The 16,477-nt window shown below is 42.9% G+C and overlaps 1 protein-coding gene across 9 annotated transcripts in view; it reads right to left on the reverse strand.

Moving 5' to 3' along the window:
- SPOCK1 (SPARC (osteonectin), cwcv and kazal like domains proteoglycan 1) overlaps positions 1–16,477 on the reverse strand; it is a 551,382-nt gene that overhangs the window by 241,371 nt on the left and 293,534 nt on the right. Inside the window, exon 3 of one of the 9 annotated variants that reach the window (XM_077138529.1) lies at positions 8,130–8,250. The exons of the other annotated variants lie outside the window; for them this stretch is intronic. Within the exon in view, the coding sequence (XP_076994644.1) occupies positions 8,130–8,232 (103 nt within the window). The 5' untranslated portion in view covers positions 8,233–8,250. The remainder of the gene's footprint in view (positions 1–8,129; positions 8,251–16,477) is intronic. 9 annotated transcript variants of the gene reach the window in all.

A 16,477-nucleotide genomic window follows, 5' to 3' on the forward strand; every position in this document is an offset into this window, starting at 1 on the left:
AAAAAAGATGCATCTAATCCACTTTGTAAAGAAACAAAACCACAGGAAACGCAGGGAAATACAAACTCTCCCAAGAATAAAATGTAATAAATTTGTATTTTATGTTCTTGGAATTAAGACTCAAGTACTTTTAGTGCATTCAGTGTTCCACTGTAGCCTTTTCAAACTTGTATATTTGCCAACACAACTAGATTTGATATTGATTTTTTGTTATAAAGCCAGTAACTGAAAGAGCTTGGGACCAAATATACAATCCAGAGTAGCCATTTTTTTTCTCCTTGCATTTCCAATTCTATAGAATTTTAGGGTGACACTTCCACTCTGTTATACTTGGGACAATTGAGCAAAGTAAGAGGGATATGTCTGTTGTATATCAGGTGAGTGAATTTCAGCTGAATTCCACACTCTGTTGGCTTCCCTCCTTCAGGCCCACACGCACCCTCGCCCGCTCCATACGCTAGGCCAGAGACACTCAGCCAAGTTTTATAGGGATTTGTCTCCAAGAAACACTGAAAACGGGATGCCGTACAGAAACACACAGCTCCCTTGCTTTCTTATTATCTTCCAGGTTAGAACTCGGTAAACCATTTAACCAGGGGATTCTTGAAGCATCATCTGTCTTTGGAGATTTAAGAATGAATCACGGGCACTTGTTTCTGAAATGCTTTCAGATGATCAGCTTTGTTTACAAGTCACTTCATCCGATTCTTTAGAGCCTCCTGCTAGGAGGCTTTATTAACTAGGGACGTGCCGGAGAGAACACAACAGAGGCACATTCATAATACGGACAGATACAGGCCGGACACCCAGCATGGGGCCCGGTGACCCCTGAAGAAGGAAAGGGTGGCTCACGGCTGTGAGTCCAGGCGCCGTCATTTTCTAGATAACCCGCTGGCTGGGCAGGGCACGCAGGAGCCACGGGGTGGAGGAGGAGGTTATCCCGCTGTCCAGTTTACAGCTCTCACCTTCTACGTTTGTTCTTTCCATCCCCCCACCCTGGTCCTGTTTTAGGACCAGTTAGGGAGGAGAGCTGTCCAAACCCAGATATCCAAACCCCGAGTTCTCCAAAGCCAGGAAACAGGGCTGGCTCGATCAGTCTGTGCACTTAATTCTCGGGTTGTTCTCCCCCCGCCACCCCCCACCTTCTATGCCAAAGCCGGTTCACTAGGGTCCCTCCGATGAGCCAAAGGCCCACAGCAGCCCAGGCGCCACCTCAGCAGCTGCAGCCGTGAGCAGCAGGCCGAGAGCGCCACTGCCGGCTCAGCCCTCAGCATGCCTGGGGTCCGCAGAGGAAGCAGGCATGCGCGGGGCTCGGGGGACTGCACAGCCCTCCGACCTTATGCCAGTTCCTTTGAGGATGAGGCCCAGGAAGGGAAAGGGCCTAACACCCCACATTTTAGTCCCTTTACCATGAGTCTCACTTGAGTATAACGAGCAAGGTCTTCAGACCAACACATCTCAGGCTTCTGCCTCAGCTACCCCTTAGCTGTGGGACCTTGAGCAAGGCACTGGGCACCCCCGAGACCCAGGTTCCACAGCTGTAAAGTGAGGAGAAAGATTCCACCTACCTCAACAGGGGCATCGCTAAGATCATTGATAATTCATAGAGAGCGCTGAGCACAGAGCCTGGCATATAAGTTTGCAATACATTGTCACCACTGTAATCATGATAATATTATGGATCCCTCCCAACCATAATCCTTTTAGAATTTATTTTATTCATTCGATAAGTAGATACTAAGCACATACTCTCAGCCAGGCACTGTGAACTGAGCAGTAACAGCAGGAGAAATCTCACCTCAACCTTGGCCTGAGCTGCTTTCATGGTGCCCAGTTAACATCTACCCTTGATCAGGTCAAGTCCCCTTGTGGTTACCTGTTTAGTTCATGACTGACCTAGAAGACCTCAGGAGCAAGGAGACTCAGTACCTTCAGGCTGCACTTTCAAAATTTCTTGAATTTGTATTTTATGTGTTGCCAGATTTGCCTCCCCCTGCAGCTAAGCTTCACCACAGTAGGCCAGGTCAGAGGCCCAGCCCTGGCCCATGCGTAAGAGCCCCAGGTGTTTGGCTGGACGGAGGACGCTGTGCTGTCTGTTGAAGGAGAAAAGGGTGGGGGTGGGGGGCACCCATAGCCCCAAGCTCTGCCTCTGACCTGCAGACAAAAGCCACCAAGGCTAAAAGGGAGGCGGGGCTGAGCCGGGTTCTGGGGAAGATCAAGGCAACGAGCTCTGATTTCCATGCTCTGCAGCAGCCTCTATAACTCTGTAGGGTTTTTCAGGAAGGAGGAAGGCAGCTAGTGTAGCAGCCAGAGATCACAAAAGGTGCAAATCTGAGATGTGATCATGGATTTATGGAGGTACTTCTCCTTCATGAGGGGGCCAAGGAGGGAGGCAAAGCTTCCACATCACCACATGACAACGTGCCCTTGCAGCGCACTTACTGCTCACGAGGAAACTGAGGCTTCCAGAGGATAAGTAACAAACCCAAGGTCACATAACAAAGCAAGTGGGAGAAGCAGATTTTAAACCTGGGTCTTCTAAGAGATTCTCCACCCTGACTATACTGACGATTCTGTTATCCACAGCCAATATCTATAGACTCATGAGCCAAGCTCTGGGCAGAACAATTTAAATTCTCTCATTTCACTTTCACCAAACCTCTATCAAGTAGGATCTATTGCTTTCCCATTTTGCAGAAGAAGAAACTGAAGCTCAAGCCCCAGAAGTGGGCGAAAAGGCTGGCGTCTGACTTCAAAACCTGTGTTCCAGGCCAGGATAGCGCTGGATTAGCAATCAGGGAACCTGGTCCTAGTGCTGGCCTCACCATTCATTGACCACACACCCGTGGCCACATCAGTAGCCTCCATGGACCCGAATTTCCCATCTGGGTGGTGCCTGCCTCCTGGGGTGCAAGGGAAGTCCAATGCAAGGGTGCAAAAGACACATGCCCTGGGAGTAGTTATTTCTGTGATTGTGAGAATAACCTTCCTCCTATCTGGGGCAGCTGCCCTGGTGCTTTCATTTTCTTTCATTTTACTCTTAAAGCAAGAACAGTGTCAACAGGATATGCTGGAAAAAAATCAGATGTCCGGTGTGCACCCATTCATTTCTGCATTCAACTTATACTAGCACCAGGAAACTTAAACCAAAGAAACCTGCAACCTGAGTGATGATGCCAGTGTATTAGATTGACTCAAAACTCATTAAGACAGGACCTTTGTCATTATTTCATTCCCTAATACTTAGCATAGTGCCTAACTCATGTAATAGGAGTACGAATATTTCTAAATAACAGCAAATAAACTACTATTGTTTGTTGCTATGAATCAGACACTGTGCTATCTCAATCAATCTCCCCAAACTGTGGAAAGAGGAGTTATTTTTATTCCTGTTTACAAATGAGAACACTGAGGCTCTGAGGGCACAAATAAGTTGGCAAATTTCACAGAGCTGATAAGTGGTGGAGCCAGCATTCAAACCCAAATCTGTCTGAATCAAACCCAAAGTCCCTCTATAACACTGCCCCTCAAGTACAATCACAACCATTTACATTGGAAAGTTACGGTATTTCTATGGCACCAAATTTGCCCTCACAGGGGCATGTGGTTTCATATATATTGAGCATTTTTGGCATGTTGCAATCACTCAGTAACAACAAATTTTTTTTGAATGACTGAATAAGCATTTTTTTGTGACCAATGGCTATAACCTCAAACCAATTAGGATAAATGAGATGAAGACATAAAAAGATTTAAGGGCGGGCCGCGGTGGCTCAGCGGGCAAAGTGCTTGCCTGCTATGCCGGAGGACCTCGGTTCGATTCCCGGCCCCAGCCCATGTAACAAAAACGGAGAAACTGAATACAATAATAAAACAAGAAAATGTTTAAAAATGTTTCCCTTTCTTCCTTCCTTCTATCCTTCCTTCCTTCTCTCTGTCTTTCCTTTAAAAAAAAAAAAAAAAAAAAAGATTTAAAAAGCGGGCCACGGTGGCTCAATAGGCAAGAATGCTCACCTGCCATGCCAGAGGACCTGGGTTCGATTCCTGGTGCCTGCCCATGTGAAAAAAAAAGATTTAAAAAAAATCTCACACACTGAGCACCAATTTCAGGATACAAATGATAAAGGCTGCCAGAGTTGTCTTAGTTTCCTGTGGCTGCCATGATGAAGTACAGTATCTGAGCAACAAAAGAAGCTCTCGGGGGTGACTCTTAGGCATAATCGTAAGTAGGCTTAGGGTCTCTTTTGCAGGAATAAGTTTCATAGGGGTGAGTCCCAAGATTGAGGGCTCAGCCTACTGATTTGGTTGTCCCCACTGCTTGCGAGAATATCGGGAATTCCCCACATAGGGAAGTTGAATATTTCCTACCTTCTCCCCAGTACCCAATGGGACTTCTTTATTCTCTGCCCACATTACTCCGAGATATGTCAGGGCATCACACTAACCTGTACAAAGCAACAAGATCTCACGCCCCATTCAAGATTCCATGTAATTATTGTGTTCAAGTAAACTGACCATACAAGTTAAATTAGATAATGTGCTACCCAAAATATAAATTTTGCACCAAATAAACATCTCTCCTTGGATCTCACACAGAGGTTGAAGTTTGAAAATATGGGCTATATCAACCTTTATCCTGTATTCTGATTTATCTTAATCCTATCCAGATGAGCTTTATTCATATCTCTAGATGAAGTCTGATCACTTTTTCAGCTTTTTAACAGTTGCTGTATGGGGTATTGCTGACTTTTATAGCTTCAGTGCTCCAACTCTGAGTCTCAGGTCTCACATAAACACCCACAGTTTCAGGGAATGACCAGGTTATATACAAATAGCTCAATATCTAAGAATTTAGAAATACCAGTTACAACTCTGGAATAGATGTGACTGCTGTAACAGCTTATAATCTAGGACCTATTACAATAGGCCCTAACCTGACAACCCATTCTCTGGACTTCAAGTCACTGAGTTTTTATATTATAGTTAGGTCATATGAGTGAGGTATAATGTTTATCTTTTTGTTTTTGACATTTCATTAAACATACACTCCTTAAGGTTCATTCACCTAGTTGCATGCCTCACAACTTCATTCCTTCTTGAGACTGCTCCGTAGATTGTTGTATGTATATATCACAGTTCCCCCTTCCATTCCTCAGTCATTGTACTCTTAGGCCACCTCCATCCATTCCTATGCAAATAATATTTTAATCAATAAGTCTTACACCCAATAAAAAGTATCAATGTATCCATTTCAAGGTAAAAATAAATATTTATTCTTAATGTGGTACAGAAACAAGGAACATCCACTATAATTCACACAAATTCAAAATAAAGCCTTGTCCACTGAAGGTGCTGGAAGGGTGCATGTACGGCAGAGTCTATAATTTCAATGGAAGAAACCATTATCTATGAACATTTATTTTGTGCCATGAACCAAGGTTTTCATACGCTTTCTCAGCTAAGACCTACAAGGAAGCTGTTTGTACCTCTATAGGAAACAAGTACAGACAATCCACTTAATGTCAAGAATCCAGTTTCCACCTGGGACAAAGAAGAACTGCCTTCTAAGCAGCCTCACCCCCCAGGTAAACACACTCTCCACCAGTGTCTGGTCTTCAGGCCAACAAATGAGAAAGTGTTCTGTGGGCCTTGAGATCAGAGTCCCCACACCCACGGAGGGAAGACCCACATCTACCACGCTCTTGGGGATGAGACAGAAAGCTAGAGCACCAACACACCTAGCCTGCAAGGAGCACTAGAGCAGATGTGATGACTCCTTCCTGCAGTGTAAATTTTAGTGAGGGATAACCATACATATTTTCACACCAAAATAAACACAGATATATTAAAGAGTAGAATCCAAAATGTACCCGATTTTTAAAAATGAAACCTAAGACTAAAGCAATTTAAGGCTCCTAGAAGACTAGTTCAGGCAAACCCCGAAACCTTCCAGTGTTTTGGCTCTGATTTCCCTACATGGGGATTTTGTGATTGGAAATTATGTAAGATCTGGGAGTCACAGCACATATTTGGTGCAAATGCTCTGCTCTGAAGCCTGAGATTTCATTTCAGAATTGAACTTTCAGGCATTCAGCTAATTAGAAGTTCTTAGAACACTTCACTACCCATTTCTAGAGATCTGAGGTTTAAAGAGGTCAGGGGTTGGCCCAAGGTCAAAAAGTGAAAGAGCTGCAGCCACAAATTCAAAATCTAGTCCCTCTCATAAGAGCAGATGATCCAGGGGGCATCATGAAATGTGCAATGAGAAGATGGCCCATCACAAAGTGCTCCCTTATCAAATGGGTTCCACAGTGAATGATGGCCACAGAGCATCATTGAGCATTACTGAGCAAAATAGAACAGCAAGACATGGCAGGGGGGCTCTAAGTGGACTCTAAAGGTTAGGGAAATGGGGGATATGTTTAGCAGGTGAAGACCATCTTGAATCAAGACGGGTCACCATTTGTGACATTCATTCACCAGAGCGTAAGGACTGGAAGATCTGATGTCTGATGACCTGCATTCAAATCCAGACTCCAGCACTTGCACTCTGCGCCTTGCAAACAAGTTATTTATCCTCTCTGGCCTCAGTTTTCTTAGATTGCAAATGGGGACGATAATCGCCACTATTTCACAAGGAACATGAGATAATCAAATGAGAAGCTTGTAGATGGCCCAGCGTGGGGCATAGAGCAAGTACTCCATGACCATCAGTGATTGTGGTTCATTCAGACATTCAAACATTTACGATATACCTGCTCCAGGACAGCCACTATACTAATGCTAATGGATGAAGAACTGCATAATCCAGCGTTCTTTCTTTCAAGAAACTCACAACATATTAGTAAATAAACAAGTATGAAATAAGAGTGAAGAGTATAGGAGACCAAAATACTACCCAATTCTCTGCATGGAGGAGTTGGGGTGGAGTTGGTCTGTGAAGCCATCACCCAAGAAGGCTAAAAAGAGAAGGTGGCATGGGGGCCATACTTTCAAAGCAATAGGAGGTGACAATGGAAAAGAGCAGAGAAATGCACTCCAAGGAAGAGGAAGACCTGGGCAAAGGCCTGGAGCCTTGAGAACACAGCAGAGCATGGTTGTGATGCAGGGTGCAGGAGGCACTTCATCCTGGAGGCCACAAGGAGCCAAGTTTTAAGTAAACATATGGTATGATCAGACGTATGTTTTTAGAATAGGTATGCAGCATGAGTGAGGAGGGTGACGGCAGGGAAGAGGAGCCCAGAAGGTGGGAGGAGACTTCAGACTTGAAAGAAGATAGGGAAGCCTATGGGAAGCCACGGGGAATGAAGATAAACTGACAAAGAAAATAAAAGTCAGTTGACTGAAGCATTTCTTTCTGCTACTGGAGGCTCTTCTCAAACATAATGAATAAATAAATATGCTTCCAATGACTACAAAGCAGCACTTTGCTTCCACTTAAATCACTCCCCAGAGCCCGCTGTGAGAGTGTTGAATGAGACCCAAAGAACTGAGCTGTGTCTCCTCCTCTCCTTGGGGAGGCCACTGACTGGGGTGGGTCTAAGCAAAGGGGGAAAGAGAAAAGTCAAGAGTGGCCCACAGAATGGGCCTGAAAACGGCTCACTTTGCCTCAAACTTATCCAGAGATCTAACATAGATGTCCCCTCCCCACCAGGGCATCAGGTTTCCCATCTGTAAAGCACAGACTCTGATTTCATCCAGGTTAGTGATCTATGATCCTAAGGATGGTATTTCCTTTCCAGGGATGGGCCTTAATACACCTCTGTTCTGCTCTGAGGTCATCATCTACATCGATAATGTGGGTAAATAAATCTGCACCATGGTTTGGGAACAAAGATTGCTCAGCAAGGTTGGCCATGGTACTTATTACATTAATAATAACAGCTCAAGAACATTGTCATTAATCAAGTATCATGCAAAGTGCTTAATATGCTGGGTGCAAGCCTCACAACAATCTTATAAGACTGTAACATTCTCCTTTCACATATAAGGAAACTACAGCTTATAGGGGTTAAGTAACTTACCCAAGTAATAATCATAGATAATAAGTGATAGATGAGGGATGGGAAATCAGGCTGTGTGGTTCCAGCACCCCACCTCTACCCACCAGGCTGTACTACCTTACTCACACAATTCCACCGCTTCCATGTTACCACATAGGTACAGAACATCAGAAGTAGAAGAGGCTTTGGCATCACCCTTCCAAGGATGATAATCCATGGCATACGTCATCACTCACCATTGCCGTCCCTGTGGCAGACATGGATAATCAATCACAGCATCCTTCCCCACTAACTTGAATTGTGACTTAAGCTCGATTTCAAATTAATCAGAGCTCAAGCTCATTTGTTCTCATTATTGACTGGGGAAACTGAGTCATATCAGAGGGATATAATTTATCTAAGGTGATACAGGATGCTAGTGACAGGGTTGCTGTGTTGGAACTAGAATCTTGGTCCCTTGAGTTCCAGTCTAGCAGGTTGGTGGTGAGACCTCCCTATGCAAAGGACATTGTCTTTTCTAATAGACTAGAGATAAACAGCAGAAGAGACACATCAAAGATGAATTCATTATCTAGTATCAGGAAGGGACTGTTCCAAGTACAGCACTGACAAGTCGTTCTCAGATATTACAAGTCATCCAACTAATGGCCCACAACAGAACAGCATATTTGCTTTGTTCTCACTGAAATGAGTAATTTGTAAAGCTGAAAAGTCTAATTTTTTTTTCAAACTAACAGATATTTGAATTGGGAATTCCAGAGAGCTCACAAATGAAACATAAGAACAATAACTCCACTCATTTAAGTCCTTCTGGAGGGACTAGACCTTCTTCAAACTTGGCAGGGAAAACTGACAAGTTTATGGGACCCAACTATGTGAAAAAGATGAACCACTTGTCCTATTCCTGGGACACAGAGAAGAAAACCCCAGAACTGAGTCCTCTACAAGTCAGCCAGGCTCTTCCCCTACTCTGAAGCATACAAGGTAGGTCAGACCTGCCTGAGAAGGGTGTCATGGTCAGGTTCATGTGTCAACTTGGTCAGGTGGTGGTACCTGTTTATCTGGTTGGGCAAGTGCCAGCTTGTCTGTTGTGATGAGGACATTTCATAGAATTAAATCATGATCATGTCAGCTGCATCCACAGCTGATTCCATTTGTAATTAGCCAAAGGGGCGTGTCTTCTGCAATGAGTGATGCTTAATCTAATCACTGAAAGCCTTTTAAGGAGGATTCAGAAGAGACAGGCTCTTCCTGCTTCGTCTGGTGAGCCTCTCCTGTGGAGTTCGTCCAGACCCTCCATCGGAATTGTCAGCTTCGCAACCTGCCCTGCGGATTTTGGACTCTGCATTTCCACAGTCAAGTGAGACACTTTTATAAATTTTATATCTGCGAGTGTTCCGTTAATTCTGTTTCTCTAGAGAACCCTAACTAATACAAAGGGGTTTCTCATCAGGCCAAGACATCAGAAGTGGGGATGCAGAAGCTGAAAATTGCCAAAGGTTGGGAACAGGCACCCAGCGATGAGGCTCCTGGGCAGGGCGGGCATGGAGATCGGAGAGAAGAGCAGGGACAGGAAGAGAGCAGAACCAAGGCTGGCTCCAAGCCTGCAGAAATGGGGCAGTCAGGAAACCCAGGGCTTCCAGGAAGGCAGCCCTTGTTAGCAAGGAGGCTCAACTGAGCCTAAGGAGGCTCTTGCTAGATATAAAGCTTTCTGCCTTGGAAGTTCACTTGGAATCTCTCCAAATAGATGGCTCCTGACAAAATTGCCCCCCGGGAAGTGCTTTCATCACCCTGTCAATTTGTCCAGTAGCCTGTTTACACAAATATACTGTTCTTTGTGTCAATGGGAACAACCATGCTATGATTATAAAAAGCATTCATCTAAAATTCTTTGCATAGTGGTAAGCAAGCAGGATTCTGGCAGTGGAAGTCTCAAAGGCCCTTTCATTAAATATTAACAGTAGAAAGAAGCAGAGCTGGTTGGGAACAGCAGGGACTGGAAAATGTGAGAGTCCCTAAAACTTGACAGGGTCTTCCCAAGGGAGAGACATGTATCCTTAGTGTTGGGACAGGCCTAATGAGCCAGGAATTGGCATTTCTGCAAATAGGTTTCTTTCTAAAAGTGGAACTCATTATTCTAGGAGTCAGTAGCTTTTATGAATTCACGAAGGCAAAATTACATCAATTAAGAATTATGCTGCTGCTTCTCCAAATGAATAGAAGAAGCTCAAAATACTACCTAACAAAATCCCAGGTCAAATTCCATGAAAAAGTATACCTTGTTACCAGAAAAACACTCAGATGTGAAGAAATAACTGGCACAGTACCTTTAACATTCATGAGCTCATTGTGATTAAAGTATTTCATTCATTCATTTACTCACTCACTCACATGGGGTTCTATGCTGAGTGCTCAGGACGCGGGTCTCAGCCTTTGATGACTTCCTAGTCTCGTTTACTGAAGGTAACCTAGCATGACTCTTTCCTGGAGAGCTGTGATCATTTTAGCTCCAGCCCTGCTTCTAGAGCTGCTTTGCATCTTCAGAGTAAGCAGGCCCTGAAGAAATCATGGAAAAGTATGAACCTTTACAGAGCTACAGCCTTCAAGATTCTCTTGCCCTTGAGTACAGCTCAGAGCCACACACATCCTCCACCTGACTCAGCAGCAGACTCCAAAAGAAAAGCTCAGGGTCTCTAAGCACCTCGCTCTCCTCCAGCGGGGGCCACTTTGCATCTCCTGATCCTGGGATGTGGGGTGTCTGGGCAGCATGGCACGAACCAGTATTGGACAGGATGTGGGGAAGGAAGCGCAAAGACAGACAAGTACAGAACAAATGCCAAATGACTTCAAACCACCTTCCCTTCCTCCCATATTGACAACTCATTTCCTTTGCCAACGTGCTTTTTGCATAAATCCTAAGAAGAAGAATGCGCATTTCCCGACGTTTTAGGGGTGCACAACTAACTCCAAATGAGCTGCCCTCCCTGCGGAGCTTCCCGGTGCTTATGATTCTCCCTCTACAGCACCTGTCCACACAGCTCAGAAACGGATTATCATTATTTTTAGCATGACCACGTGTCAGGGACTGGGCTTTGCAAGGATTGTATCATTTAGTACTCACAGGGAATCCTGTGAGATTGATACTATTTTTAACTCCACTTTACAGATAAGCAAACTAAGTCACGGAAAATGTAAGTAAATTGGCCAAGATCACAGGGCTGACCTGAGTCTGGTCTCCTAACCGCACTGAACTCCACTGCTTCCTAGACTCACTACAGACTAAATCACAGTCTTTATCCTAAACTGAGAGGTCACTGAAGGCCAGGACTGAGTCAGATTCATCTCTGCATCCCCAGTACCTGGCATACAACAAATAGGAGGCACTTAGCAAATGATCATCAATGACCGTGTGAGTTACTGAATGAGAGAAGAAGTGAAGTCCATGCTGAATCCTCAGCCTCTCAGCCAAAAGAAAATGGTACTATCCAAATGAGACTCAAGTGAGAAGTTCCCCACATTTTTGTTAGTAAGACAATCAATTTAATGTCCATGTTTCCCAAGCACTTTTGCAATTACTCCATTTTATAATTACTTACTTAAAGAAACACTCCAGTGCAGTAAACCAACAGCCTATGGCCAGAAGAAACACATCTGCTTAGAACAGAGTGTTTTGCTTTCAGAAAACATGGATATAAAAACCCAAATATGTATGTAGAAACATAAATGGCGAGAGAGATTCTATTTTAAAAGTAATCTGCTGTACAAAGCCCCTTGAGGGATGGGAGAAAAAATATGGAACAATTAAATGTTACCAGCAGGGAATCCCCTGATACTGTGTCAAACTTTAGGGACACTCAAATCAATAGGCCATGCCCTCGATCATGAGGATTGCTCTTGTGAAGCTTATGTAGGTAGCAGAGATGCTTAGCTTACTATAGGTATGCCTAAGAGTTACTTCTAGAGGACCTCTGTTGTTGCTCAGATGTAGCCTCACTCTCTCTAAGCCCAATTATGAAACTGAAATCATTGCCTTCCCCTCTACATGGGACATGACATCCAGGGGTGAAAGTCTCCTTGACAGTGTGGGAGAGGACGCCCAGGGATGAGTCTGGCCCTGGCATTGTGGGATTAACAATTCCATCCTGACCAAAAGGGGAAAAGAAGTATAACATATAAGGTATCAGTAGCAGAGACAGTTCAAATAGAGTCGAGAGGCTACTCGGGAGGTTGTTCTTATGCAAGCTTCAGGTAGACGTTGCCTCCTATTATAACCTGCCAAACGCCAACCAGGACCATTCTGGCCAATCCTAAAGCACTCCTAAGGCAATATATATAAGATTTCACAAGGGTTCCACGTGTTGGAGTAACGTTCCGGAAACCTACAACCTCCAGATGGGTCCCTGGACCAGATAAGTCCTGCAACCTAGAGGGCCCAGCCTCTCCGGAACATCAGATAGTTCCATCTCCCTACTTCATATTATTGACAGACCGTTTGAACATGAGAAAGTTAGAATGGCCATAGCCCAAATGCCCCTAAAGAGAGGGATAGAAAGGTGACGGTGGAGTTATACAGAGAAGATAGGATTTAACAAATGAATATGATTGCTGAATCATTAAACTGATATCTCTTTTAGTCTCTAGTATCTTAGAACAGCTAGAAGTAAAAACCTAAAATTGTGGAATTATAATCTATGCCAAACTCTGAAATATGTTCTACAACTAATTGTGGTGCTGTGCTTTGAAATGTATTGCTTTTTTGTATATACATTATTTTTTATAAAAAAGAAAAATCAACTATGATGATAAAAGAATATTTATGCCTTCTAGCCTTCTATATTCTGGAGCAGCTAGAAGGACAAATCTGAGAGGATGGCAAACTCTGGAATCTGTCCCATAACTACTTGTTGAAGAGTGCTTTGAAAAGTATTGCTTTTTTCTTTCTTTGCTTTGTATGTGTTATACCATACAATAAAAATATTTTTTTTTAAAAAGGGGATCTGCCATAAATTTCTTCTAAATAATCTGTTGCCTTGGAGGTTTCAATTCTAAATGTTTGACTTCAACACTGTCCAATAAAATAAGTATATCTATTTACTTCTGCCCATTATAAGGTAAATAACCAGTCAGTTTTAATTACTAAAACATGTACCTGGTTTCATGCTACCAAAGTCCAGGCAAGTATCAGAAACTTACAGATGTGTCTGGCTGTGACAAACCTCTAGAAGATGTTAGAACTTTCCTGACCTCACTAGAGTAAGAATTATCGCAAAGCAGTATGCACATCACATTTTGGCCCTATTTCAAGGAACTGCCCCAACAAAGCAAATAAGAAATTCAAAGCCTTTTCACTTTCAGTCCCTGACTAGAATGGTAATAGATCCCAATTTTAAGAACTTTATCACAGCCATGAGGGTCAAACCATTCATTATGATATTTGCTTAGACTGTAATTAAACTCATTTTCTTGGCATGAATATTCATATTTTTCTTTAATTGTTAGTATAAAAGTAAGTGTGAACGTCAATCTTGTCTCCCAAGGAAATTAACATCTAAAATACTTCTGTGGAGAAACAAGGCCACCTAAAAGGATGAATGAACACTTCCCCTTCTGGGAATGCACACCAGGCATCTCAAGGAAGGCAGTGCCCACTCTCTACAAGGTTTTAGGTGCCAGGTTCAAGTGTGTGATGGGAGAGCTGAGGCCAGACTCCAGCCAGGCAAGGTCTTCCAGGTGTCTGGCTTCCTACAGGACACACAGCTATGCTCTGCCTGCATGATTATTCCTAGCACACAGGAGAGCACGAAACCTCAGGTTTTCTCGTTGTCTTTAACACAATCCCAACTGCTGATTTTCATCATGCCATCTGCATAGGCATCAGGAAGGAGGGCAAGAAGGAATGCAGATAATCAAATGATCTGAAAACATGCTGGGTGCCTGGGTAAATACAGAGCATACTAAGAATCCATAAGTGTCTCAGCCTGGTTCCCACTGTACGCCCAGAGGTACACGAGGAAAACCTCTCTGCTAGGGTAAGGCCTCCTTGCGGTCCAGCAAAATAGTGCTGGATTATCAGTCATCAAACAGTTCAGTTTCAGTGACAAGGTTCAGGTGCCAGTAGCTAGCGAGAGCATTTAGTAAATTGGCACATTGGCTTTCTGCTCATGCATCCATCGTCAAAGATAATTGTCCATATGTTTAAATAAGGTCCTCGACTGAAGCCTTCCTTCTCCTGGACGATCACACGGTCTTATGAGAAGGGTGAGAACTTGATACAACTAACTATGGGAGGTCTCCCTTCATACACCTGTTGAATGGTTAGCCAACAGTTGCTTGGCCTCTACTGTAGGGAAAAAAAAAAAAGATACAAAATAAAAATGAAGATACCTGGAAACTGCAAACATGTTATTTGTGGGTTGAACAGCCTTCATGGAAGCATGATATCCTAGATAAGTCAAATGAATCCCAGAAAAAAAATTATCGCACACCTACTATGCCCCAAGTGGTCTTCTCAGCACGTTGCCTAGAGTGGGTGCTCCCAGAGGGGGCAACCTCAGTCCCTGGGCGATGAAAAGCTTTTGGAGGGATAAAAAATACCTTACTCTTTTCATGTATACATGAAAAGATACAGTGATATATACAGTATATAAACAGATATACAGTGTATTATGCATTTATGTTACTACAATTTCATGGGAAGGAGAATTATGGAAAAATGTTTAAAAAGGCTTATTGAGGGAGTGATAAAGAAGAAAAATGCTGAGAAACACTGGTCTGGAGTGATGAATAAAACAGACAAAAATCCCTGCCCTCATGGAGCTAATATTGTACGGGTGGAAGACAGATGGTAAACAATAAATGAAACATGTAGTTTAATAGATAGTAATTGGTGCTATGAAAAAAAAGCACCAAAAAGAGGAGATAGAGACTGGCCAAGAAGGGACAGAGGTTGAAACACCACTTCTATTGATTAATTTGTCAATTTTTTCCCAATTATGGCTGCTAATGAGAGCTGTGACTTCAATGTAAGAAAAATAAAATTCTGATTACAAACTAAAAGGGCAGCCCCATCACTGTACATAATGAGCTATGATATGAAAAAAAAGGTAAAAAGTGCAATAGTCAAACAACAGATTTATATGTTATAAGGAAGAGAGCGGTCTATTCCTACGGTGCTAAAAACAGCATGAAATTCCTAATAACTCAGCTTTTTAAACACAAACTTCTGTAACATATTTTCAGCATTTCATATGTGCTTTTTAATTTTCCTTGTCCTCACAACTGAATCCTCAGTTGACTGGCTTAATTCCAATGTGCATCCAACTGAAACTAAAGATTTGCCATTTGGGGCATGCTTACTGACTCCCAACATTGTCTCCACATTTATGAGACTCAAGCTACAACATTATTCTCATTTGTTTACATGTGTTTATAAAATAGTGAGCAAAAAAATGCACTAACAATTCAAATAATTGCTCAAACATGTAAGATCAGACAGGCAGGTAAAGGTGATGACCCTGCTATGGGACATTCTATCAAAGAGATAAAACCAACAAAGAAAAGATCATTCATGAGTATCAATTCATAAAGTACTAGAGGTATATCCAAAAGACAAATCTGAAACCATTGGGACCATCTGAATATACTCACCTATTGGATAATAAGAGAAATTTCAAGAGTCACTTGACAGAGTTTACTCCAGAAGTGCACTTGTCATGACTGACGATGTCACAAACTTTCCAACTTCTTATAACACTCTCACATTGTTATTGATGCTAAGCAAAGTTATTCTCCAAGGGAGTAGCGGATTATTTGAAAGGAAGAACAGCATAGCTCAGCACTGTTTGTAGGCTAAGTTTTGCCTCCCTGTAGCTTTGCCACATCTTTTCTATGGGGAAATTAACAAGAAAAACTCTGGGCTTAATATGTTATTGGAACTTGGCTCCCAGCTAATTGGACAAGAGAAATCATATGGAAATACAGTTCGTTTGTTGCCTGGATGTCTCCAATTCAAACCTGGAAAATGATGAGACGCTTAGTGGACTGACGAATACTTACCATGTAAGCAGGAGACAGGAACAAGTGACTTATACTCTAAGTCAGATTCTTCTTTAGAGTAAGAAACGTACTTTCCAAGGGAGATCGCAAAACTGGGGTCCAGAAGGAGGAACTAGCCAAACAGAAATCCTTAAAGAATGTCAGTTGGGAAAGCATGTTGGCTTTAAATCAATAGACTAGTTCACACCTCAGTCTCAGAGCACCTGCCTACCTACAGATTTCAGAGCTACAAAGAAACTTTAAAAAGCATCACCAATCAAGCTGGGAAGCAGCAAATTAAGATTCAGAAACTGTCCCTGCTAAGCCTAATAAAATGAAAACCTCACACATATGTTTTCTTAAAGCCTTCTAAATTCTAGCCCAAGCTTTTGGTTGTTCTTCTCCCAAATGACACAGCATCATTGCTACTCCATGTTTAA

This window comes from Tamandua tetradactyla, chromosome 20, assembly GCF_023851605.1.
Source record: "Tamandua tetradactyla isolate mTamTet1 chromosome 20, mTamTet1.pri, whole genome shotgun sequence".
NCBI lineage: Eukaryota > Metazoa > Chordata > Mammalia > Pilosa > Myrmecophagidae > Tamandua > Tamandua tetradactyla.